This window comes from Vidua chalybeata, chromosome 1 (genome assembly GCF_026979565.1).
Source record: "Vidua chalybeata isolate OUT-0048 chromosome 1, bVidCha1 merged haplotype, whole genome shotgun sequence".
NCBI lineage: Eukaryota > Metazoa > Chordata > Aves > Passeriformes > Viduidae > Vidua > Vidua chalybeata.
The window spans coordinates 32104095-32131474 of record NC_071530.1 but is presented as its reverse complement, the minus strand read 5'-3'; the positions used below and the strand labels follow the sequence as shown (position 1 = coordinate 32131474).

General features: G+C 40.0%; 1 protein-coding gene across 2 annotated transcripts in view; it reads left to right on the top strand.

The window, feature by feature from the left end:
- Nucleotides 1-27380, top strand: part of IGF2BP3 (insulin like growth factor 2 mRNA binding protein 3) — a 112763-nt gene that overhangs the window by 74197 nt on the left and 11186 nt on the right. For both annotated transcript variants that reach the window (XM_053962691.1, XM_053962700.1), the window contains 6 exons: nucleotides 3938-4222; nucleotides 6388-6522; nucleotides 7091-7213; nucleotides 9641-9776; nucleotides 11593-11724; nucleotides 26587-26706. In XM_053962691.1, coding sequence (XP_053818666.1) covers nucleotides 3938-4222; nucleotides 6388-6522; nucleotides 7091-7213; nucleotides 9641-9776; nucleotides 11593-11724; nucleotides 26587-26706 — 931 coding nt within the window. The remainder of the gene's footprint in view (nucleotides 1-3937; nucleotides 4223-6387; nucleotides 6523-7090; nucleotides 7214-9640; nucleotides 9777-11592; nucleotides 11725-26586; nucleotides 26707-27380) is intronic.

The following is a 27380-nucleotide window of genomic DNA, read 5'->3' as shown; positions in this document are numbered from 1 at the left end:
AAAGGATGACTTCAGGGAGGGGAGGGCACCTCTTAATGGGGCAGGAAACTGAATTTTTCTCCATCTTTGTCCTCATTGAGTGACTCTTTAGGCTTTTAGCCTCTGTGTAAAAGATGGTTTGTGGCTTGTTTCAGCAGTGCTCCCTGACAGAGGTAGTCTGCATGGCCTTTATTAATGTGTGGTTGTGGAAGGAGACCCCCCAGCACTTGGGAAGACAGAGGTCTTTGTGGGAGGACAGAGGTGGTGTTGCTGTGTTCTGGAGTTCTCAAGGTGGTCAGTCACTGAGAGTATGTGCTTTACAGAAGGAGCTTGATGTAACCTGTGTTTGGTGGACTGCAGCAATGACAATTATAATTTTCAGCTTTGCCTGAAACAGATGTCCCTGGTGCTGTGAAGAACTGGTCACTTGCTTTTAGCTGAGGCTCAGACTTCCCCTGAGAGCAGGGCTGGCTCTCTTGATAGCAGGTGCTGTCCTAGATGCTGTTCTACAGGAATTTTGCATCCATCTAGAAGACAGCTCTTAACCGCTTGTCTCTTCCTGGATTTTCTTCTGTATCTGTCTCTCCAGCCCCCAAAGCAATGCCTAGATGCCTCTAAAACTGAGCTTGTTATGGTGCTGAAACGCTGCTGAATCATCACATTTACTAATTCTAGCCCTATGTTTTGTGCCACAAAATTGGTAAAAATTAGTCCAGAACAACTGAAGAAAAGTGTATGACAGTACTTTAAAAACCTAGTGAAGATTGTCAAATATTGGAATGTGACGGCCAGTATCAACAGCCAAAGGGACCTTTCCAAAGCTTGGGGTTTTTTTTTCCCTCTGTAAAAATGCACTAGAACTGTGTATGGGCTACATCCACTGCAAATCAGTTATCTTGGCATTCCACTATGTGTACCCAAATCAGTGTAGAATATGGGACCATGTACCCAGGAAATATCAGTTCCACAAAAGGCTTGAAAGATTGGCATTTAATTACTGATTCTTCTTCTGACTTCCCATCATTTGAACAAGTCAAACTATAAAACAAGTCAGGCTGTAAAATATGGAGAACTCAGTGACTTACAGGGTGAATTAGTGTGTTATTTTTCCATGTCATCATATGGCTTTGGTGGCTAGAGATCGTTCACTGTTGACATAATTAATTTTCCACAATGGCAAATGAACTTTTCTCAGTTTGCTTTGAATTTAAGGTACTTATAGACATACAGAACCATTTAGCAATTTATAAATTGTTATTAAGAAGAAAACCTTCTTCCCAGGAAAAGTATGGTGCATATATATATATATATAATATACATTTATTCATGTGAAGTGTGTTGTGTGAAACCATGATAGCTATGAAGCCTATGAAGCTATGAAACAATAAGCCTAGTCTTTCCTTTCCCAACCACTTCTAAGGAAGAGTGAGAAGTCTGGTGCATTGATTTACTGTCAGGTTCTTTATTAATGCTGGAATTCCGGTCAAAGATGTTTTAAAGCCAGAGAAGGCTGACGCATTTTGGGAAAGAAGCAATGTCTGAACTTGTCAAATAAATGCGTGGAGGGAAATGAGCTGGGATGGATGTTAATCTGGAGCTTATCAGCACACTTGCAAAATTGTTGGTGTTCATCTCTCCAACATCTTGATGTTTGATTCCAAAAGAAACAGGGCTTGTGCAACTGGATGTTCTGGCAGTGCCGTTTCCCTTCCTGATAGCAATTCAGCTTTCTGGTTGATTTCAGTGAAACTCAGCGTAGAAATAGAGGTCATGGATATTTGCAACCAACAAGAAATTAGCATGTTCAGGGTGTATAAAAAGGAAAGGTCTCAGACCACTTTTCCAAGTAGGATGTCCAGAGAGAGAGATAGTTCAGTGAAATGCCTTTCAGACATTGGAAATCTATGCAGAAATTAAAAATTGAGACAAATCCATAGAAACACAAGACTCACTGGTCTGCTCAATGCTCTTCCTGTTTTGTAAACATGTTTTATTGTGTAATAAAATGCTCTTCAAACTCCATGGAGTAAAAGTTTAAAAATGTGAGCTCTGAAATAACCTCACCAAATTTTAATCCAGCTTGTTTGCCACTTGCTCTAAAGGATTCTTCTATTATGGGAGTAATTACACTCCTGGCAATTCCCAAAGGACCTGTGTCTCATTTGGTTAACGGAAGTATTTAATGAACAGTGATCAGTTATTCAATATTTCACTTTCTTTGTTCATTGGCATTGCCTTGGGCCTTATTTATTATCAGCCCTTATTAAACATTGTTCCAAAGACACAAATTACTTGTGTTCTTATAAGCTCTTCACTGTCAGACTGGAGTATTTTGAGGATGCTGGCTTAACTCCTGGGAGATGAGGGACCTGTTATCCTTGGTATCCAAATACCACTTCTTAACTGGGCTTCAACAACTGCTTGTGACCCAGACTGTCAAATGGAACATCCAGGAGACAAATAGTATTTTCCACTTGCTGCCCTTGAAAATGTAGGCAATTGGCTATCATCATTCCTTATCTCTGTAGCAGAGGCATAAAAGTGTTGCTGAGGCTAATGTTTGGTAAACTGGCTGTAAAGTCCTTCAAATGTGCATGAATGGAGGGGCTGGGTTAAGTTTCTGAATTCAGAGACCTTGTTCCAGAGCATATGGTTGGAGCTTTTTAATGAAAATATTGGTGAGTTCTTTAATAAAAGATGGAGACTCCCTTCCTCCCACTACTGCCCTTAATTTAAATTTTGTTTTTAAAGAAAATCTGTCAGTTACCTTTGGTCCAATATTAATTCTGGCATTTATAAAGTATCCCATATCAGTGCATATTTCAGTGGTCAGTATATTGCTGATAATCTGAATAGTAATGCTTGTTGTAGCAGAAGTTGAAATGCCTTTTTGAGGCAGATATATTTATTTTATACCACTGGTTTACCAATGTGTTGCATGTAGCTTAGTTATTCCTACTGTTTGCTAGCTATTTAGTGTTATTAATTCTACTCTGTGAGTGGAAGGTATTCTACCTTCTGTAAATATGCCATTTTTGAGTTGAGTTGTATTCCTCCTGTGAAGAGGAGCACAAGAGCACCTGCAGATTTGTCCTTGATTAGGAAGAGGGACAGAGCAGAGGGAATGCTGAGTGACCAGGAGGTTTTCAGCATGAGGGACCACGGTGAGAGGGGGTTGGGTACATTTGGGCAGTACCCCTCTGGGATGCTTTACTAAAAGAACAAGAGAAGTAGAAACAACATTTTAAATGCCTTCTAACACTTTACTTTTATGGAGAATTTAACATAGACATGGGGCTTTAGTTTCCTTGTTAGCTTTTAAACCTACCTACAATGTGACTAATTAGTAAATTGCAAGGTGCTGTTGCAGTCTAAGGGGCATTTCAGATGCCATTTACTGGCTTTGAGTGCTTCCTTTCCTGCTGAGGTGAAGGTGCTTTCTTCTTTCATAGAAATGTTTTGTTTTTTTTTTTTTTTTCCATTCCTGTCACAGCTATATCAGTTATTGTGAAAGCTCCAGCCAAATAGCTGTGCTGGCAAAAACCCTAATGAAGGTGCTGTGATAGCAGCTAAAAAGTTTTCCCTCTGGTGCAGCTTTAATTCTATTTGGGAAATTGATTTAAATTAAATCAGGCAAAAGAATGCTTTTGAGTGTATAAGCTCTGTCTCCTGTGAGGTTTTGCTGATAGGGTTGGACCAGCAAAACCTTTAAAGTGCATAGAAGCCCAGAACAAGCAAGAGCTAACTTGTAGTTCTTAATACAGTGACTTTGTGTAATCAAAATTTTGGCTGAAGAATTTAAAATGTAACTTTTCATCTTGGAATGTGTTTTTAGTTTTCCTTTCCTTTAGAAAGGACAGAAGTCTTTGTCTGAATAACTTATCATTTCATAAGGCCCTGCGTGTGCTCATGGGGCTTTTTTTTAATCTCCTCTCTCCTCCCCTTTCCAAATAAACAGAGCAATAGAAAAACTGAACGGGTTTCAGCTTGAAAACTATTCCTTGAAAGTTGCATACATCCCTGATGAGATGGCAGCCCAGCAACCTCCACAACAACATCCCCAGGGAAGACGTGGATTTGGCCAGAGGGGTCCTCCCAGGCAAGGGTCACCCGGTGCAACCACACGGCAGAAACCACAGTCGGATGTTCCTCTACGGATGCTGGTTCCCACACAGTTTGTAGGAGCCATTATCGGGAAAGAAGGAGCAACAATCAGAAACATTACCAAGCAGACACAGTCCAAGTAAGTTATTTTACAAAACTGATTAATAGCTTTAATGTTGTGTCATTGTTGCTTGTGTGAAGAGGAATTTGTAAAACTTCATTACTAATCTGCATGGTCAGACAGCAAATTAAGATAACAGAGAACAGGAAATATTTTGCAATATTTATTTAAGGACTGGATTCTGTCCTTGATATGTGTTCAAATACTAACTGACTTTTTTATTCCTCTGTAAAAGAGGAGTGCTAGCAGGATGGTACTCCGTTGGAGAGTTTTGCTTACAGATGTACTAATACGGTTCTAGCACAAAAAGTGAAACTGAAAGAGCTGTTATATGTTGTTCTGGGGGACATACAGTCAGTGTGGTGATGTACCCAAGTGTCCCAGGTGTACTTCAAGTGTTTATTCTAGTTTTCGCTTGCTTAGGGCATTCTTAGGATTTGTAAATGTTGTCAATTCAAGATGAGGGGGAGGAAAAGCCCTAAACAAAGAACCTTTTTATCTCCCCTCACTACTTCTTATACCTTACCCCCCTCTGTTTCTGGAAAATACATTTGTTGCTGTCAAGTTGCAGACCACACCAAAACACAGATTAAGGAAATGCACGGGAGGCAAAAAGCAAGCTGCTAAGTGACCTAAGGAGCTTAGAGCACTGGGGTCTAGAGATGCTGGAAGAGATTGTTTCCAGTGCATGTTAAATCCTACCCACAAGGAAGAGCTCAGCACAGATGCAAAGGGAGGTGGGGTTCTTATTCCAAGAATTTTTCCAGGATACCTCTAAAAGCAGAGAATTAAAATGCTGCTTTCAGCAGCCCACTGTAGGAGCCCGCAGCTCTGCAGTTGCAGCGGGCAGGATCCGGGAATGAGCTGTGTGTGAGGGGAGTGAGGGTGGGTGGGAGCCTCCATTTTGAGAGTAGTTAATGAGGATAAGGGACTCCTCTTTAATTACACCCCAACCCCCAACAAACAGGCTTACCCCCCTCCCCAAACCCAGGATTATCGTGATGCTCCTTCCAAACTCTCATTAGCACAATGCAACCCAGGAGACTATTTAGCATGTTTAACAACACAGGTTTAAGAGATTTGTGGGCTCCTGACAAGACTTGGTTGTAATTTTTCTACGGGTAACCAATTTTTCAGGTGATATATAAAACATCTAATTCTTGGACCATAAAAATCCTAGAAGATTGGCATAAGGAAAGCTTTTCTATCCAGAAGAAGGGTGGGTAGAGCAGAAATAATTGCAGGCTGCTAACTTTACAGATATACGACTTTGAGAATGATGCTTTCATGGGTTTGGGGGTTAAAAAAAGGAAATTTCATCTACTTTCAGTTCCACCAAGGATTGCCAAGTTGGGTTTCTTGGAAAATGCTGCATCGTGAAACAAAATGAGTTTTCAATACTTGAAAGAACAGCAAAAATAAAGGGGCTCCTTGAAAAACTGCACGGTTGTTTCAGTTAGAAAACAGCTGTTAAATGTGGAAGAGGGATAAAAACAAAAAGCAGAGGTGGAAAGAATATGTGAGCTGCAGTTATTGGCAGGGAAAAGTAATAGCCAAGGCCTTGTCTTTATGCAGGTCATAATTCATTTTCATGAAATTCCTAGAGCTACATAAACCTGAACAAGGCTAGTAGTTTCAGGGTGGTAGAGGTTAGACTAGAGTAAAGGTAATATAGGGACAAAATCAGGCTGGAAAAGTATAAGAAACTAATCTTGTGGATGGATGCAAAGTACTACCAGAGGAATGCTGGGAAACTGCTGCTGATGTATTTAAACTAAGATGGGACAAAGCCTGACCGTCCTGCAGCTGCACAGTCATTCTAAGTGCAGCAGTGGGGCTGGAGATGGAGCACTGGGAAAACTTGATGAGATGTTGTCTTCAGGGGTTTACCACCTTGTCTGTCTAACAACTCCCCTGAATATCTTGATGGGAGTTTACCAAGAAAAGGAGATCCCGGTGTTCACAAAGGTGGGGTTTAGCTGGTAAAATCAGGATAGGAGAGGCTCTTCATAACACACAAATTTGTATTTAGGATATACTTAAGTAGTTGAAAGCTTTTCAAAATTAAACTACTAATATATAGTCACTGTTAGCTCAAAATAAGTTAGTTTTATGACAGTTGGAAATACACAAGGCTTACCTTAGAGTATGTGGTTACAGTTAGTGTTTTTCTTTCTTTTAAGAATTGATATTCATCGTAAAGAGAATGCAGGTGCTGCTGAGAAACCAATTACCATCCACTCAACTCCTGAAGGCTGCTCAACAGCTTGTAAAATTATTATGGAGATCATGCAAAAGGAAGCTCAAGATACTAAATTGTGAGTAAAAAGCATTTCATTGTGGAAGCGTTAAAAATTCTGAGTTCTCACTAGCTCCATTTAAAGATGTCGTCTTTAAAGCTATTAACAAGTGAATATTTGCTATTATCTGTATCTAAGTAGGTAAAGGAACTGAGATATTTTACCTTTCAGGACAGTCTACTTGCTTAATTAGCCCCCAGCATGCTTCTATGATTTCAGTTGTTGCCTGGCTTTGATTTTGAGGTGAACTGGACCAAATACAGAAGTTTCTTGAGCAACAGACAGCTTTTAGTCCGAGTGAGCATAACAAGTTGTGAGCCCTCACTAAATGCTTTAAGATATATTTTTTCCCTCCCAACAGCTCTGGTTACTTCAGTCTGAGCTTTATTCAGTTGAAGGTGCATTGCAATTAAGCTATAGGTGATAGTGCTGAAAAGCCCATTGCACCTGGACTTATTCTGCACCCAGTGAAAACATATGAATGGGAATTGTGGATATTTCTATGAAAATTAAATTCATCTGTAACATGCATAAAAGCTTGTACTCTGGTCTCCAAAAGTCTCACTAGGTAAAACTTGCATTACAGTACAGAAGAAATTCCCTTGAAGATACTGGCACACAACAACTTTGTCGGGCGACTTATTGGCAAAGAAGGAAGAAACCTGAAGAAAATTGAACAGGACACAGATACTAAAATCACAATATCACCGTAAGTTTTTGGTGGCTTAATCTTTCAGTGAGATGTCAAATGGCAGCAATGCTGCTGTGGGACATTCAGGTAGAGTTCTTAGAAAAATATTCTGTGTGTTGAAGGCTGAGATAACAGCCCTTCAGAGGCCTTTCCATCATATGGCTTAAACTGTTACTTAAGCTCAGTTAAATTTTATGTAAACAATGAGTCTTCATGGTAAACTCAGTCAAGAGCAAGGCTAAAAATAACATAGGCTATGTGGAGCCTGTGTTACACTATATTTTAAGTGTCAGTTGTTTTTAACATATTATACCATATGTAATGATGAGTGTTTGAAACTATAAGTCTGGATCAGTTCTGAGCTATGTGTGAAAAAGAGTGAAATTAGTGATGTTTTAGTTTCCAGTACATATCAAATTTTTGGACTAGAAGGAAAGAAATAGAGCAAATGAATACTGAAAATGGTAGGTATCTTTATCTTTAGTAGCAGGTCTGTCTCTCTTGGCCACTAGCAGCCAAATTATCATACATTGGCTAGTCTGCTGCAAAGTAATAGCTTTTGGTCTGAGTCTGTGAGGGTAACCGAGACCTATTCAAATTTAGCTGAGATTAAACAGGAGTTTTCACCTTTACTGGAAATCTGTAAATCACTGATTAGATTAACATCTCTGTAGAAGCTTGGCAGTAAATAGTAGTTTTACCCTGGAGTAATATCTTCAGAGAACCTCCTGTTCTGAATAATGAATGCTCTGGCATGGACTTCCAAGCATTTGAAGGCATCCTGGATTTGGCTTTAGCCAGGAAGGGTGAGAATTAGGCTTACAGGCTGTAGGAAAGGGAAAAGGTTTGGAAGACACATGAAGATGTATGAAGAGGTGTGAATACATGCAGGAGACAAAAAAAGTAGTGCAGGAAATAGCTCAAATGAGGACAAGGAAGCTGGGAGTCCATGTAGCTCTTCAAAAAGAGGAAAGCATTTGGATGAAAGCACCTGAGGCCTTCCTTAAAGGTGTGTAAGTGTTCATGTAATTAGTCTTAGGAAGAGAAACAAATAGAGAAAAAGCACCTAAATAAGTGTGTTTCAAGAATAGATTTTGTAAGGCCAGCATGCTCTCTTGAATGTGTTTGCACAAACATTTTGTCTGCAAACAATACACAGACTATTAATGTTAAAAGAGGAAAAAATGTATCCAGAGTACATGAAAAAATGGTCTTCTTTCCATGAAATCCACTTGTCTTTATTGATGATGACACAAATAACACATTGTCTGTAAACAGCTACAGAGTATTTTTTAATTTAGTGAGTTAAAGGTTTATTTGCATTAAAATCTTGGTTTCAAGATTCTATTGTCGTACTATGCCTAAAATAAGCCCCTGAAGTCATCTGGTGTAATCAGTACAAAAATGAGAGCATATATGCCCATTGATTTTGCTATTTCTAATTAGTCTTTCTCATGATCTCTTCATTCAGGCTTTTTGGTAAGCTTGTCCATAAATTTAAACTAAGGCAGCTGGTTTGAGAAAGTGTTTCCTCTCTTTGGGATGTTTCCCAACGCTTTCCTTCCTGAGGCAGTACTTCAGTGCTCATGCACTGGAGAGTTAAGGACTGCTGAGTGGATGTGTTCTGTGCCTGCCACTGCTTTGGCTGAGCTGTGCAGGTTGCCACGCTGCCTGCCGTGCAGGAAGGCAAGGCCTCGGATGCTGCTTCCTCCCTCCTTCCTGCCACGGGCTTCCTCACTCCTGCATCGTGCTCTGGACTTTGTCTTCACCCCTTTACCTCTTCCCCGTACGTGGCTATGCCATGGCTTCCCAGAGTGTTTAACCCATGTTATCACAGCAGGTTAGCATTTGTTGCCAAATAGAGCACTGGTTTAATGCTGTCACCCTTTCATTTTCCCCAAGGAGTTACTAGTGTTCAGCAGCAAATGTTGATTTGCTCACAGCTTTTCTTTTCCCCATTTTGAGGGTTTGGAGGATCACCTGCAGTTTCACTGAGGCTGGGCTTTTCTCCAGTTTCCTTAAGGAATACACTATAGCTCTCAAGGAAAGAATGTTTCTTGCTGTGTGTTTCTGGGATATCTAAAATGAGTGTCTGAAGCCCCTCTCCCTGTTGGTAGTGCTGGTGTGGAGTGTGAAATGGGGCATTGCTGCACTGCCCTGCAGCAGCTCCCTGTGTTCCTCCAGAGTGTGGTGGCTTTATTTTGTCAGCGCCTAAGTATGTCCCAGCCATCCCAGGCCAAACCTCGCTGTGAGGGTTTTGTTGTGTTCCCCATGAGGACAGAGTTTCCCCAGATTGTCTGAGAACTGTGTTTGAGCCCTCTTATGAATTGATACTACAGTCTTTGGAGGGCAAACTCAACATGCTTGGATGTTGTCGCACTCAAATGATAAATCTGGATTATCTTCTTTGTTTGCTAATTAACTGCGCTTCTTTGTCATTTGCAGATTGCAAGACTTGACACTCTATAATCCAGAAAGGACCATTACAGTTAAAGGCAGTATTGAAACTTGTGCCAAGGCTGAGGAAGAAATCATGAAGAAAATCAGGGAGTCCTATGAAAATGATATTGCTGCTATGAATGTGAGTTTTCTTAGGGCGTGGGCTCTTTCTGGGACTAAAACCACGGAAGGATTTTGGGTGTGAGGGACCCCTGGAGGTTGCCTGGCGTAGCAGTGGGTTTGCTCAATGTAGCCCACACTTCAAAGTTAAACCAGGTTGTGTAGGGACTTGTATTCTCCTTAACATTTTCATGGATAGAAAACCCATAGTGTCTCTGGGCAGCCTGTGCCCTGTCTCACTGCTCTCATGATGATTTTTTTTTCCTAATATCACATCAGAATTTTCTGTTGCAGCCTCTCTACCTCATTTATTTGTGGGAGTGTGGGCAAGCATTTTTATTATTTATTTGTGTGTTATTTTAATGGAGTCTTCTTCTGGTTTATTTTTGAGTGGAAAAACTGAGAACTTTATTTAGCTTGAGGAAATTAATAAGCATTTAACTTTTTTCTTGTTGCAAGAACCTGAAGCAGGGTGTGTTTGTGCTGTTGTGGCTTATGTGCTCTGGCTTGCATGTTTTTTAAAGTAGTGATTCAGTCTCATCACATAAATAGCACAATAATGTGTGGAAGACAGATCCCTCCTGTTTTTAATTATTTAATTTAAGAAGGACTTATGAAGTTTTTTTTCTTGATATAGATGATAAAGACATTTAGCTATTTGAAGATGTTTGGTGATTATATAACGAAAACAACATACCTCATTAGTTTGCCAAAGTATTACTAATGCATATTGAGAAATGATTGAGATTTTTGATAGTTAGGAAAAGCATTGTATGTGCATGTGTATCCAAATCTTATGGTCTAGAGTTAGAATGGAAATATTTTTTCAGTTTACAATAGTCCTGACTTTCTAGAAATGTCTGTTATTCATGCTTGTCCTACCAAGTGAATATTCTCCCCACTTTTCCCCCCTGCCTCCCCCACACAAAGCAAATTGCAGTATATGAGCTACACATGAGAAACAAAGTATTCAATAGTGGTGCATTTTTGTTTCATATAACAACCAGGAACATGGGGTGAGTTAGAGACTGCATTGCTATTTGATAAAGGTATGGAAAGTCAAAAAATTAACTCTGTTACTTTATAGATTTCAAGTTTAGTTTGTAGTGATTATAAAGGTAGTTTCTGAGGTGGTGAAGCTTTGAGGTTTTTGGTGTCTTGTGGTTGACTTATCTTAATGGCCTAAGATAGTGTCTGTCTCTCTAGCTGAAATCTTTCTAAAGCACATTAATGTTTTTGAGTAATAATCTGGAAAAGGGTTCTGACAAGTTTTGTATCAGACAACAAATGCTTCCTACCATGTGATGATGTCACTTTTCTCAGGTGTGGTCAAGGAAGGGACATGCAACTTTATAGCTGATCCTTTCCCAGCAATTGCTGGAGGTATCTCACTTCGTCTTTTGCAATGGAGGGAGGATGGGGTGATAGTGTCACATATCTGTTCCCCCAGTATAAGAAAAGCAGGGCTTTGTGCATGATCTGTCTGTTTCTACAGGGCTGTCTTTTTAGTATAAGGACGAAATTACTGTTTTTCTGATAAATTTATTCACTCTGAAAGTAAATAGTACTATTATCTGAATATCTTGCTGTAAAATTTGAAATGTGTTATGATGATTAAGTTGTAGGAAGTGATCTCCATCTGCTTTTCCTACTATGTGTTTTTAATGTTATTGGTCTGTACATGTATCTAGGAAACAGGTTTGAAGGAGGGTCCTTTGGGTAGTGGAGATTAATTATTTTTTAAAATAACAGCCCAATAGGTTATTAGCATATGCCAACTAGGATTTTATTAAAGTTAATAACCAGGACTCTAAATCTTGACACTTCTGCCATTGCAGCTTCAAGCACATTTAATTCCTGGATTAAATCTGAATGCCTTGGGTCTGTTCCCACCTTCTTCTTCAGGAATACCACCTCCTGCAGTGAGTGTTGCCTCTGCTGCTGCTGCTGCTTCATATCCACCATTTGGGGTAAGGGAAGCTCTATTTTGGATGGTTAGTGGATGGTGATACTAATCTCTGCAATGCTGCTGTTCAAAACTAAAAAGAATGCTGCATTTTTTGCCTTTTTTTCCCAGAAAATTTGGGAAAGGTGTTTTTCTAGATGTGTTCTGTCATTTTTTTAAATGTTGTCTGTCTTCCTGCTTGCACACTGAAAAGTATTTCATGTGGCTGCAGTTGGGAGCAGGCATTAATTGCTTTTCTAGTGAAATGCTCAGTGAAACTGAAAAATAGTGCTGCCTAGAAAAGTGCTAGATTTTATTTTATATGGAATTTGAATTATTGCAGAAAAAAACTCTCACATAAAATAGCATTTCAAAATTGCTGGAATTGGCAATTAATAATGCTAGTCTGCAATTTTATTCCTTGTGATACGGAAGGAAAAGAAATGATCTCTTGTCATGAAGTGTGGATCTATATGTGGCTAAATTGTTTGTTTGAATGTAGCAGTTTTATAAATGCCCTGTTGAAATGCAACACTGCTAAATATATAGGATGTAAATTGCATGGATTAATCTCCAGAAAGCTGTGACTTACTTGCCACTTTGCTCTCTAAAAAATATATGAAAAAGTTTAATAGAAACTTACTCAAATTCTGTGCTGATTAGTAACCATAAATGAGGTTTTTTGATATGGAGCAGAAGGTGATTCATTGCACCAGAAAGCTCCAGAGTCTGACTGGAACTGAGATATTGTTTTGCCTTCAAGAAAAGACAACCTCTTTACAAGGAGATTGTTTCATCTCTTTCCTGTTTCTGATGCTGGTGGTTGTTAGCAACTCAATGCAAGGTGAATTTTTTAAACAATTATAACAAATCTCTTAAGGAGCAGATGACAGAGCTTTACAAACTCTTCTGGGTTCGACTGTCCCCTTCTTTGCCCAACAGTGACATCTAGAGAGCTGAGTCTGCGACTCTTCATGAGCTAGAAAAGTGGAAATGCAGCACAACACACTAAACTTCATCAAATAACTCAAGCAGTGTTGTACTAATGGGTAGTTGTGGTCTAAATATTTTTCCCAGAGGAAGAAGCCAAGAGAGAGTCACTGCAAGGAGCAGGAAAAATTCCTCTCTTGTAGCATTGTTTGTAAGAACGAACAACTTTGGTGTTATGAATGTATTATGAACTATATTGAGTATAATAGTGGCTTTATCAGAAAAATGTGCTTCAATGAAAGCTACAATAGAAATGTGTTTATACTCAGTTATTTTACTGTCAATAGCAGAGCCTCCATTTATGACAAACAAATTCTCTCCCTCACAGTCCTTCTGCACTTCAATTAGATTGGCAGACTAAACTAAACAATACAGGTTTCTGCTTCACTGTATTATAGAAAATGCCATCTGTGGTAACGAATTGCCTCAATTTTTTTTCTTAAGAGATACTAGATGTGGTTTGTTAAAATTATAAAACTCTCTTTATTGGTAATTAAAAGTGTGGCTTTTCCTGTCTCTTTACTCCAGATTTGCAGACTATTTTGCTATTCTTGAGATTCATACTGTAAGCCCACAGTTCTGTTCAACACTTGGTTTATTTTAATTTCTTTTCCACTTTTCCCCCCCTGTTGTGGTTCCTTTTGCTTTAAATATGCACCTAAACAGTGCTGAATTTGGTGGTTACTCCTGTCTGTTCCTCTGTTGCTAGTGCACCTGTACCCCTCAAATGCACCTTTTTTGGTCTGCCAAGATCTCTGGCAGTATCCAGGTTTCTGGACATAAGATAATGGCAACATCTGGAAAAAAGCATCAAGGAACAAATGTCATTGTGTAGAAACTGTGCAGCTGGAAGGACCACTGTCTGAACTCTCTTGCTTCTGTTTGTGCTCAGTCCTCTGAAATGGCTCTCATTCCATGCAGTCTAGATGTGTGACAAGCTAACATGCAGAAAGAAGGGATAAACTCACAGATTTTGTGGAGGTTGGGGGTGATAGCAATACGGCCCCTGAGGCAGATATTAAGGGCTTCTAAAGCAAATGTATGAACAAGGGGAATTATCTCACCTGTTTGTACTTAGATGTGTTGGTATTTGGAAAAGAGCAGGTGGTTCTGTGGGCTTCAGGTGAGTCAGCCCCTCAAATTACTTGGAGTGCTTGTTGCTCTCTGAGGAGAGAAAACAAGAAAAAGTATGAGTCTATTCCTTTAATGGTTGCATTAGTTTCCATTTTAGAGACTTTTAAGTCTTGCTTGTGTACGAATTAATTTTCTGTAACATTTGAGCTTTACTGTCCTCTAATTTTTTCCCCTAGCGGAACAGTTTTTCAGACACTGATTAAATAGGTTATTGGGGCATTCACAGGTAGAAAGAGAAAAAAAGTCTGGCTGTATTTTGAAGGAGAAAATTATCCAATTTGAAAGGCTAAAGGTAACCAAAGGGGGAGATCGAGAAGAACTAATGAGAGATTTAAAAACTAAAATGAAATCTGTGTATCTAAAAGAGGCTTTGGAGAAAGAATGTTTTAGAAGAAAAATTAACTAAGAACTCCCAGGGAGACTTTATGTCCATTTACCTATGATCTATTTGCTACAAGTTCCTTATTTTGACAAAAGCAACCCAAGTCCCTTTACCTTGTTTTCAGTGCACATCCTTTTATATGCTTGGGAGCAGGGATTAGTGGATATTGAGGATATCCCTTTCAGGCAAGTGGAAATCCTTTCTGAAAACACTGCTGGCATCAGGGTGTAAAGAAGTGTATCCTGCTGATGTCCTGCTTATTTTTGTGTGGTGCAAATTTTGCATTCTGCTCAGGGCTGCACAGGACTGGTTCTTCCCTGTCTCCTGTTTGACTGAGCAAACTTGTGCTTCTCAGCAGTTTCAGCTACCCCATCACAAGGGGCCTCTTGGCATCCAAGTGTCTGAAGGCTGGGCTTGCAAGCCATACAGTGAGCCTTGGGACACCCCTCTGCTGTGTCTGTGGGTGGGTTTGAAGTTCTTGTTGTCATATCTTTGTATGGATCTTTTCTTCACCTTATTGTGGGGATGGGCTTGCCTGGGGCTCTCCCTTGGGTCAGAAGAATTAGGTGGGTGAGTCTGGGCATTTGCAGCAGGGTTTCCATATGGAAACTGATTGCAGCTCCATATGGAGCTGATGGTTCATATGTACCTCTTTCAAGTGACAAGGTGTGGCTGTGACCATGTGTAGGACTTGTTCCCAAAGAAACGGAAGCGTCCTCTTAATTATTGAAACAATTATCTGCCACATTCCTGCTGCTGCTTTAACATGGGTATAAAGAGGGGAAAAACCTGCATAGTAGATAGATGCAGGATTTTGCTACAGTTACAGGCTTAGCAACAGGTCTGAATGCTCATACACACAGCTGGAGCCAAGTGTTCCTAAAACATGGAGCAACATCTCCATGTTTGCATGCATGGAGCATGCATCCTGAAACTCAGGAGCTTGGGGCTGAGTAGTTAAATAGGTTTGGCTGTTTTAACATGTGTGTGGTGCTTCATCCTATCCCTCTTCATGCAAACCTTTAAGACATTGGACAAGAGCATAAACATTGTTCTCCAGCTGCTTCAGTTACACTCTGGTATCACAAACTTAGGAAATTGTGATGTTCTCAAACACTAGTTTGATTTAGTTCCTTGGACTGGGTCACATCCAGGAGAATGATTTCCATGTGACTCCCTGATGGTTAACCCTGATGTACAGCACCAAAGCCTCAGCTAAGTTAATCTAATGAGATGCAGATTGCACTAATAATCTGGGTGCTGCTTTTACTCTTTGTCCTGGCAGTGGAGCCCCCACAGGAAGGCACAAGTTGTCCTTGGTACTCGTCTGGTGACAGATACAAACACACACATGGGCATGTGGCCATTGCATGTGGCTAACAGTGTCTGAGCACCACTAACCATCCATTTTCTTGTATTTTTACCTATTGCTAGCAACATTTCTTGATATTGAAATTGTATAAATTATTTGCAGAGTCCAAGTTCTGTTTGCCTGTTCAAAGCACTTATTTTGTGCTGTTGCTGAAAAGGGATGCAATGGAATTGCATATTATGTTTCAGTTCCTAAAAGTTCCTCTCTCTTCTTGCAAATATCCAAGATCTGTTTGGTTTTTTCCTGGACTCCTAAAATACAAGCAAATCAGAACATATGAGAATCGTTGAAATGTTTTACGGTTTGAGGAAAAAGTAGGATTTAAATGTCTCAGTTAAAAGTATTAAGAGCTAAAAAATCTTTTTACTGGCAAATTGGTATAATTTTACTCTTATGATCCTGGTGATACAATCAAGCTAATGGTCCTTTTTTGACTGATCTGTGCTCTTGTGTGACCTTATTAAGGACAAGTAGCCTTTCTGTGCCTATTTGTACCCAATGTCTTGTCCAGCTGTTTTTGGGCCTGGAAAAACCACCACATTCTGTTTATCCTTTAATCTTTCTCCTTAGCTGTGCACTTAAATGCTTGTATGTGTTGCAGCTCTGACACGATTGCAAAGAGCTTTGTTAGTCTGCCCACTGTCACTTGTAACAGATGTCATGACCTGAGCACCTGCACAAAGTGCTGGGATTTCTATGAGGAGGAGAGTAAGGTTCTGCAAAAGGGAATATCACCCATGCTTATGTTTTCCAGAATATATGTTGCCACAAAAAAAAAAAAAGTACTTTTAACAAGTATGCCAGTCAAACTGCTTCAGATGTAGTGTTGTACTGCTCAAAGCTGTTTTGATGGAGTTGTTGCTTCTGTCTTCTGAACTGTGGGGAGAATATGCACATACTTGTCTCTCAAGAATAGAATTTTGTTCTCATGCAACACTGAAAGTTTTAAAGTTCCAAACAAACAAGAAATCCTTATCTTAAAATCCAACTGTGTACAGTCATGCAATTAATACACCTGGCCCACCTACTGGGGTTAAGTGGGTTGCACCCTTCCTTCTATAATTGGAACTTTGCATGTTTAATTTTACATCCAACTGCATTTCTTTCGCAGCCTCTGGATCTGAAATTTGGCATCCCAAGGGCATGGGAGAAGAAGGGATAGCCTGTGGAGACCTCATCCTGCCCTTGAATGCCCTGAAACAGGGTAGTAGAATTAATTCTGTCTCATGGCAGGTAAACTCAAGCATAAAGTAAGGTGAGAAGTAGAGAGCTTTTCTCCATAAGAGAAGTTCACACCAGCTGCTCTCCTTCTTCTGTAAGGTCATGGAAGAGATACATGAACTGCTGCCATGTGAAACTTGGCTAAAGTGAAGAGATGCTCCTCTGCTTGCAGTGGGACTGCTTTCTCTGCTGCCCTTTTTGGACACCTGTTGTAACTTCTTGAAGCTCTGCCTTCAAAAAAAAAAAAAACAAAACGCTCTTTCTAACCTTTTCTATAGCCTCACAGTAAACTTTCAGGTTATGTAATATGCATATAGGCTTCTAGGAAGAGGCAGAGGGAAAAAGGAAAATTAAAGAAAAAAAACCAACAAAACCAACAAAAACAAAGAAGAGGTAGTTTTATATAGTAATGAAAACAAGAAATCAAACCGCCTTTTTTTGATTACAAAAAAAAAGAAAGTCTTGTACAGTTAGGCTGATAGGCTGCTTTCCTTTATTCCTTTTTGCCATCTCTTGAAGCTTTTTGTTGCAGGTGAGGAACATACCAATGGAAAACTTTCTCCTTAGAAGATGTTGTGGTCAAGAGAAAGATTCCTTCTTTATTCTCCAGTCATTTTCTTAAAAAATAATAGGAAAGAAGACATCTTCTATATTGTATAAGTAAGAGAAGAAATAACTGTATTGTGCTTTTGGCAGGAAAGAAAAGTAATTTAAAATGAAAAATTGCTTCATTGAGGGCCTTCATTTGATGCCCTGAGCATAGATGAGAAACACAAGGAAGAGGAAAAACTGTCCTATGTTTCCAGGTACTTTGACTCTTACTTGGTGAAGTTGGGCTCCTTTGGATGTCTGGGTTTGATAGGATTAGCTCGTGCAACTGTTATGTCTGATCTACCCAGAGGCAGTAATGTCTGTACATCTATGATGTGTGTGTAGTTGCAAGCGGCTTTGCCCTAATTTGCCCAGCTTGCTAAGCAGTAGATGACTTTTGAGAAGCTTTCCTTCAGCCAAAAGAGGATGTGGTTTTGGGGGGCGAAGAAGGATTTGCCAGTGTTTTTACAAAATGATTTTATATCGGTGAAATTAGAACCATACATGTGCAGCACATGCAATCTTGAGGAGGGCACTGTAGGACAACAGCACTGTCTGAAAAAAATCTACCTGCTAATTAGACTTCTTTTGAAGATTGTAACCTCAGTGCCTTGAATACACCTTTACTGATGCTTAATTTCTTACATTCATTAATGATGCATTTTTGGCAACTAAAAATTTTACTTCATGGTGTGTAACATTGTGGGATTGTTTTGCCCTGTGGAGAAAATGGTTGGTCTTCCCACTGTATTGAAAGTCTCCTGTTTCTGCCATGCTGTGTTGACAGGGACATGTGTCCAGAGCAGTCAGACTATTCTGCCTCTGGAGATGGACTAACCCCTCAGTGAGGGAAGAAAAAAATGCAGTTGGCACCGTATGATGTACAAAGATCCGGCAAGTCAGTGGTTATTTTTCGAGGTGTTGAAGCCTCCAGTTATTCTTATAGCTTCTTTTACAGTTCTAAGGTTGTCATAATGCAAATACTATCACTAGCCATCCGTGCTTTTTAAAATAAAAATGGTTTATTCTTCACTGCAGGTTTGAATGCTTGTAGGGATATTTGTAGTTTCTTGGAACAAGAGAATTAGAATTTGTTGGTTCCCTGCTTTTAGATTCTTATGAGAAGATTTAATTGGAGTTCCCTTGACCATCTCAGACTCTTAAGCTCTAAGTACCAGGTTCCAAACCTTCTGAATGTTAAACTGAATGGGAAATTGAATTCCTTAAGGTGCCAAATATTTTGTTACTAGAGTGTACTGAGCTCTTTCAGGCCAGAAACAAAAGTAGGTCAAGAGCTCATTCTGTTGTATCTGGCTCCATCTCTGGTTTGTTTGTTAAACATGATGGAAAAATATGTGATCTTTGTGTTTACACAACCTGTTTTTCTGGCAGCTGTCAAGGAATCTGAGAGCAGTGCCTTTTATAAACCAGAGCTGATGAGTACCTGCATCTTCCAAAGCCACTGATTTCATGGGCAGCTTCTATGGATTTTGAGTACCCATGTGACTGCTGTGTCACAGCTATGATTTTTGAAGTGGAAGTGTTTCTATACATATACTTTTTGGTGGTCATACAGTGTTGCGACACTGAGTACCTATGCTTGCTGCTTGTGAATGACCAGCAAAATTCCTGCTTACATATTTTCACAATCTGTTCCTTATGTTGGTTTCTGATTTTGGCTGTCTGTTCTGAATAAAAGGTGGCAGATTGCTTTTTTTGGCATTGTGGCCAGTCAGATTTTGCAAAAACAAAGAGTTCATGCCATGTTCAGAAATATGTCAAACCAGTTCCTGCTTGTAAAATGCCTTATAACCAGCCTGCCAGAAAATGTTCCTTCTCTGCTTCCGTGATTTTTACTCCCTTGTTCCTAGCTTGGTTGTCATTTTGGGAAAACTACTGATATGTGTGGTCCTTTTAGTGACTTCTAGTAGTCCAGGAAGATTCCCAGTTCAGAGACAATTGTGATGAAAAGTACTAAATTTGAGAGCCAAGAAGTGGAATGAGTAGTACTAAGTAAAATGATTTCAGTAGCATCTCACTTAAGGTACTGACCACTGTATAAGAACTAGAATGTGGTAGTCCCCAAAATAGAAATGTAGACAGGGTGGGTCATTCTTAGATTTTCAACCAAAGGAGAGGACCAGCTCAGTTATATGGACAGAGGATACTCGCACAATTTCTGGGGCTGACTGTGGGGAAAAGAGGTAGAGCTGCATGGGCGGTGTGTCCCAGAAAGGGTCATGCCCTTGGTTCATCTAGTGACATGAGTGTTTCTCACATAATGAAGCAGTTACACTAAAGGGGAGCATCTTGGATTAACCTGGGGCTCATGGGAAGGTGAAACCCTGGCCGGATGGTGGCTGGACAGTTCATGCTTGGCAATATGAGCAAGGCTTTAGCGTGAAGATCAAAGTGAAAAATGTGCATTGCTGCTTTTAAATTGTTTTGCTACTTCTTGACTGACTGAATTCAGCAGTGCAGAATTCTTCTGAGTGTGGTCCTGGCTTTTCAGGCAGTGAATGTGGCAGAAAGCTTTAGACTCTCAGCATGGACCTAAATCTGTTTGAAGTAGAACTAAAAAACTTGGAGAGTGCAGAGAGTTCAGGCTGCAGTGCGTTGATTTGCACTGGCAGCCTCACTTCAGCTCAGTGATTGTAAAAGATGGTACCACAAGGTATCTGCAAGGATGTTGTGAAACTGTGGATCATGTTAGACCTATCTACTAAAACCTTGTTTTCCTTAATGAGTCCCTTGCTTCCAATGAAGGCTTAAAGTTTTAGCGCTAGTATTGCAAAATGAATACACTAGGATTTCTTTCACCATCATCTCAAGCTTATTTCTTATCTTTGCACTGAATGCAGCTAGAATGTCTTCAAGGATATTTGGCTTAATGTTAATTTCCCCTTGTTACAAGTTTTTATTACTAAATAAATAAGAGCATTTAATATAGCTGTGGGCCAGGATAATTCTTCACAGTACATTGCAAAAACGTGGTTTAAATTTTGGCTTTGGATCTGGTACAGGGTTTGAATAATATGATACCTCACTTCCTGACAAACTCAGGGTATTCTGAAGACCGAATGAGTTGTCTGCAAATCTGCCTTGTCTTGGTAATCATGGTTGTTGGGAAGGGGGTAGGAAGGCAAAAAAGGAACTTTTTAATGCAGTCACTTACTGTCTGTATTCATTTACTCCTACCAAGTGGATTTGTTTACTATGTAAAAAAAAAAAAAACAACAAAACCAGTACCTCACTAGGCTAGATGGTAGCTCCATGCAGTCTTAAAACAGTCCTTAATTATTCCCTTCATTACTAAAAATCCTGATGCTGACTCAAAATGGATAACATGACTTTGTGACTTAAAATAAATGTCTTGTGCTAAGGTAATTAATTTGCAACATGGAACATAACAGGCTTAGAAACCAGGAAAGATCTGATCCTTCTCCCATTCATGTCTGGCTTAAAAGCCTATTTATTTCAGTGGGTATAACATGTTTAAAGATTTACAGCTTTATCCCAAATGTTGCCAAGGATTTACCAACCACATGCATTTGATGGAGCAAGGGGTCTATGGAGACACTTACGCACACGACTGGAAAAAATTTTGTACTGTTGGCAGGCTTGCAGAAAAAGACTGAGATTAATGCTCAAATTAACTTGAGGGACATAAATAACAAACATACCCCCTTATGAGCCCTGACTCATGCTGACTGAGGGAGCTATGGACTGACCTAGCAGCAGCATCAGCCAAAATCAAGAGAGGAGGGGTCGTCTTGGGGAAGAACGGAGGAGGCAAACCTCTGTTGGCTTTTCTGTGTATTGTTTGTTGTTCTGTGTTGTTCTTTTTGTTTTTCAAATGCCATTTTCAAATAGGATGTCCATTCCCCCAGCTGTAGTGGCTTGGGACCTGCTTTTTACCTACCACTCTCTACTCTGGAGGGTCATAGCTTACTTTTTCTGGGTTTTCATTCTTGCCTGGCTGTGCTATGGCTCTGTTACCCAAGTGTGAGATGAGCAGCAATGCTTTTCCTTCTGACAATCTAACAGGTAAGGGAAAAGCTCTCCTCCTGTGTGGCTTTCTGCAGTTTATAGGATTGATGCACCAGGAGCTGGCAGAGAAAAGTTATAACAACCTTATCCTAAGGGCAGATGGTCTCTACAAATCTTTCTAACCCTGCAGGCAAGAATTGCAGAAAGAAGAGTGAATCTGCAAATTTTCTTGGCTGGGACTCCTCAGCTTCTAGCTCTAGTGTGGAGCAGTAGCCATCATGCTGAAGGACTGGTGGCAATATCCCAAGGAAGGGAAGAACCTCAGTCTTGCTGAGGCTCTGGAAACCAGGAAATGATGGCTGTGCTAAGCCAGTTTCCTAAGAGTTAATATGGTAGGGCTGGCAGCAGAAAGGAAAATCTCCTGTAGGGCTGCAGGGTCTGGCTGGAGTGAAGGGGATAATCCTGATGCTGCCTGCAGTGCAGGGGCTCCAGGTAAGCCCAGTGTAATGGGGAAGCAGCCAGGGGTTACAGGATTTACCAACAGATGGATTTGTCTTGGATGGTGATGGTGGGAATTTAAAAGAGAAATATTAAAAAAAGAAAAGAAATAGTTGGTATGCACTGTTAGGCTAGGGACAGATGGCTGGAGCTCAGGAACTTGCAGGAGGTATGGAAGGAGGTGTATCCAAGCTGCTCCAGGAAAGAGTTGTGTTAGTGTAAAAAGTCAGAGCTAATAGAGTGCTGCAGCAGTTGTTCAGTGTCATCCAGTGGGGTAGATTAATTTCCATCTCTGTGTTAGATCACTATTTTCAATCATGATTTAAATGAGCAAGCAGGAAATCTGATTTAAGTTGACTTATCAAATTTTACATGTGTACTTTAGTTACCTTTCTGAAAGCCTTAGAGTAGTCTGTACGTTTGCTTAGACTGAATATATCTTTCTATTTATACAAGTATGCAATTTGCCATTTGCTTTGGGTAATGTATTTTTTCCATTTTCTGTTAAAAAATGATGAATGGTGATTTTCTTATTTGCTTGATTAATTTTAACTTCTGATTTTCATCAGGCAACATTTGGATGGAAATTGGAATCCAATTAATGAACAAAACCAGCATTTAAAATTGTTTTCATTAGTTCAGTGTGCTGGATATAGACAAAAATTCCTTATCAACCCTGTTTTGTGACTAAAGCAGACTGATTTTTGCAGAAATAAAGCAAGTATCTTCAGCTGTTTATGAACTGAACTAATTGTTTCTGGTCACCATGCTTTTGAAGAATCTGTTTCTTATATCTAAGAATCTTGATTTCTGGAGCTCTTTTCTTAAAACACAAAACCCCTGGAAAAAAAACCACAGAACCCCAAAACAACCTAGATTCTCCACTGAAGTGAATATCTCAGTGGTATCTGTGTGCCACAGCTACATAAGACAAACTTCTCTTATTCGGGTGGACTAGCCATGAGCCCATACTGAAAATATTGCTGAGGTAGAAGTGGTGGTCTGGGCATCACGGATACTGGAGATGGTTACTTGCAAATTAGGGTGGATGTATGGACTATAACTCTTGGTGAACCTAGGCTGCTACTCTAAAAGATTTTCTTTCTGCATTCCTGTCAGTTCCCAGGGCTGGGCTGACTTTGAATAAAATATTTTCTTATGTGGAGGAAGAAATAAACTGAATGGGGAAGAGGAGAAAATTGTCTAGGAGACCTTACTCTTGTCAAAAAGCATATACACATACATATTTTTGATTTTAAATTATAAGTATATATTTAAGCAGATTTGGCTATAAGGGAGTGAACATTGAAGCTCAGATTTCACAGAGTGGGAAATCAGTTCCCTAAATTTAGTGCTTCTAACATATGTTTAAGGTCTAGGAATCTATTTCTGATATAACTCATGTTAGGAGTTCCTGGAAAGCTCTATGACTTATGTGGCATGGCATGGGTAAGATTAAATTATAGCTGATTTTCTTCCATCCTGAGATCCCCAGAAGCATCTGTAAGATTGATGGGTGGTGTTGTCATTGCATTATGTTTTGATGTGTTTCTTTTGCAGGCTTCCAGGCTAGGTTTTTGCAGGCTAGGTTTCCAGTAAATAGAAAAGGATTTAAAAATTGTGGGTAAGGAGATGGACAGATAGCAATTTGAACTTGGTGTTGTGATACTCTCAAAAGCCTTAGTGACTTGATTTCTGCCAGAAGTAAAAGAGGAGTATGGTTTTTGAATGGTTAAAAATCAGTGTGAATAACATAATTTCTCTAAGTCTTGTGTGATGTTATACTGGAGATTAATTGGTTATATGTATATGGCAGTGTGGTACTCCAGATAAGAATTTTAAAAATTCCAGTGTATGAACAGCTGAATATTGACAGATTCTCCACTATTCCTTAAGCATGTATCACTATTACACCAAAATGCAAGTTTAGCATAAAGAACTTCAGTAACTCACATAAATACTTTTTTAAAGCCCTTTAGGAGAAAAGAAGTTGAATTGTATCAAAAAGTCAAAGCTATGAGGAGGGATGGGAAGAAGGTGCTACAGTGAGGTGATTGTACAGTTAGAAAGGCACATGTACATCTTCTGTCTTCTGTTGCCTTTGCTTCCCATGTTTCGTGTTTAAGGGTGAGGCAGCAAAAGGAATTTCAGTGGTGAATTGAATCCAGCCAAGAAAGTGGCTTGAAATCAAGCTTTGGGAAGGAGAGGGGAAAACTGCTCAGCAGGCAGATGGGCAACAGAGGGAAGGCAGGAAATATATGCAAACAAAAATAATGAAGTTTGATTTGTTTCTATAGTACAGAAATGTGTCTGGAAGTGGGTTTAGGTAGAAGCTGTGTAAATTCTTGAAAACCAAGTCAAGTTACACATTTGATTTGCAGCAGTGTTGTAGTAATTAGCTGGAAGAGGCTGGCTGGAGAAGCATGTGAAAGGGAAAACTTCAGCAGTGGATTTCTGCAGGAGCTGGAGCACGTGTGGACAATTGAATGTAGGGGTCAAGAAGAGGAGCAAGCAAGGGGGTGGATAAGCTCTCAGGATTGGAATGAGGGCTTGCCTCTACAGCCAGTGCAATGGGTCCTTGCAACAAAACTGGAAAAACCCACATGCTTCCTGAACTTGTAACCATTGGGAAACAGTTTTTTGAAGTGCTGGATCAAGTGAGTACCTACAGTAGCATTTCCAAATTGCTGGAAATCTTGCTGGATTCACAGTGAACATGTAAAAGGACTTACTGTGACAACACTCAGGATGTTCGTAATAATAGGAGGAAAATATGAGTAATCTTCTGGAAAGTGGTTTAACATATATACTGAAGTGACTGTATCTTTCATTACAAATACATAGTTTTAGGGTGTAGTTTTGAGATAATTTTAAACTGATCTGTAGGCAGATGAAAAGGGGTGCTCCTACCTTTTCCCATTCTCTAATTGTTGTACTTCCTCCCTTGGTCACAGACTACCACTTGTGTGTTGCTCTGTTTATTTGGGTGAGGGACTTACTGCCTGCCTTAAAAATCAGCTGGATCTGCAAACCTGCTAGTGTCAAAGCATCCAAGGCAGTGGGGAGGCTGGGAGTGGAGAGCTGCATCTGTGTGGACTTAAACCAGCATGAAATGCCTCTGAATCGCAATGCCTTAAATGTGTGAAAACACCGGGTAAACTGTGCAACTGTTGCAATTGCCTAAAGTGTTTCTGTTCCCAATATCCTATTTTGGGGTTTCTTCACCTGGTACGTGGAGCTGTGCCTGGAATTCATATCCCCTGAGGTTACAGTTGACTTGTGTTTACTGAAAATGAAGTGGTAAAACTTGGAAACAAGCATTTTGCTCTGATTTGGTTATGGTTAATGCAGTGGGACTTCGCCTTGAAAGACTTAACCTTGAAAGGAGTTACTGAAACTTAAAAATAAGTTGGGGGTGTTGTTTTTGGGATTGCATCTGCTTTTTGCTTTGTGTTGCATATAGTGGTGTGGGGGTTTTTCTGAAAATATCATAGAAAAAGCTGTTTAGGTGAGCTTCTGTACATGCCTCTATCCCTATCAAGATACAAACTGAGCAAAGCTAAATGAGCTTGGTTGGTCCCACATGCTCTGCTTGCTGGTGCTTGGTGCTGGTCTGCATAGTGGGTACTGAGAAAGCAAGGATGAGGATGTCTGCTTTGTCTCAAAATACCTCCACACAAAAAGGGCTTGTTGGCTTGTCTTATTGAGGATGAGCAAAACAAATTTTGAAAATACACAAGAGGGACACACAGAGGAAGAAAAACTTTAGAAGGAGAGGTGTGTAGTGTCTTAAATACTTCAAAGTTCAAAGATAGGCTTGTGTGAAATGCTTTTTAGGCGTAGCCCTGATGCAAGTGGATGGATCAATGGTCCAGTAGCATGGTGTGTACTTGATGGTGCTCCCTTCCTCTGGGACAGGCTCTTCTGAGGCTGCTGACATAGCTGTTGACCAACCGTGGCAGATGCAACCCTGCAGTTTGATCACTGCTACGCAGGATGTAGAGAGGATCTTGAGCATTATGTCATACTCTCCAGCTGGGGTGTCTGCTTGAAAGTTATAGGAAGATGCAGTGATGCCTGATATCCAGTGGGTGCAATGCTGGGGTCCTCTCACTTTTCAGAAACATGGTGTTTAATTTACTAGCCTGTGTGAGGACTGCTGCCAGAGCTCTAACTGTTGCATAATGTTACACAGGAGGAATCACTGGCAGATTTCAAGCTGGCTATCATTCCAGATCACTCCCACACAAAGGAAATTGTAGCATATATGTAACTCTGAGGCTTTTTGTACTGCTCTCAGCACAATCTAAAATTAAAAATGTAAGTGGGAAACTAGAAAGAGTTTGCCTACTCAGGCCGTAGTAGCCTCTTTCTGCAGGGTTTTGCACATGGAAGAGAATCCAGACAGCCACAGGTAAGAGTGAAAGCTTCACAAAGAAGCAACTCCTCAATTGTTTTGTAAAGTTCTATGCATTAAAATTGTGAGTATTTTATACAAGATGAAAGAATCCTCTTTTGGCTCAAACTGGTTTTCTTGTTCTGTGGATTTTGTGATTCCAAAAAAAGCCAGACCCTAAATACTCAGACATCACAGGGGGAAATCTTATTTCCCCCTCATTTCCATGCATGCCTGTTCTGTACCCATTTTCCTATCAGTCTGATTCATAATGTTCAAAAACATTCACTGCATTTTTCCTTCTTCCCCACAGCAACAGCCCGAGTCTGAAACTGTTCATCTGTTCATCCCAGCCTTGGCAGTTGGAGCTATTATTGGCAAGCAGGGACAGCACATCAAACAACTTTCTCGTTTTGCAGGCGCATCTATTAAGGTATTATTACACCAACTATAACTTTCTGCTTATTCTACGTGACACTTTCAGCAAGTTTGCACAAGCCGTGCTTTCGTGAACATCCTCCCCCAGTCCGTGCTTAGAATGTGATGTGATAAATAGTACATTTGTTTATAAATCATCTTTTAATCTTCCCTGAGACAAGATAATTAGAAGCATGTTTTCAAACGTCTCCTGAGGTGTGAAATATAAGCTGCAAAGAAAACTACTTTGGTGGTCTTAGAAACAGACTTGTGCCTTAATGATGCAGTGCTTAAAGGCTTTCTCCTTGCTTTAGGTAAAGTGAAAATTGGTGGGGTAAATTCCCCTTCTAAACACAGCAGCCTGGTTGAAGTTCCCTGCTCTCGTGTCTGCCCTTGCTCTGTGCCAGATGGATTGGTGTGGGCTGTCAAGCTCAAATGGCTCCATGCTGAATTGTTGGTATTGTAACTTCACCCATGTGCTGCTCCAAGCTCCTGGGGCCAGTCAGCTCTTAACAGCACGTTTACCTTGTTACAAGGTTTAACATCCAGCTGTTTGTGTATTGACCACCTCAGTGTAGCTAAGAGCAGGATGTTTTGCAGAGGTTGACCTCTAATAGAAGCTTGAGTTTTAGTCAATTTAGTGAAATCTTTTTCTGTGTACAAGGGTTAGTACCAGTTGCAGTCATAGGA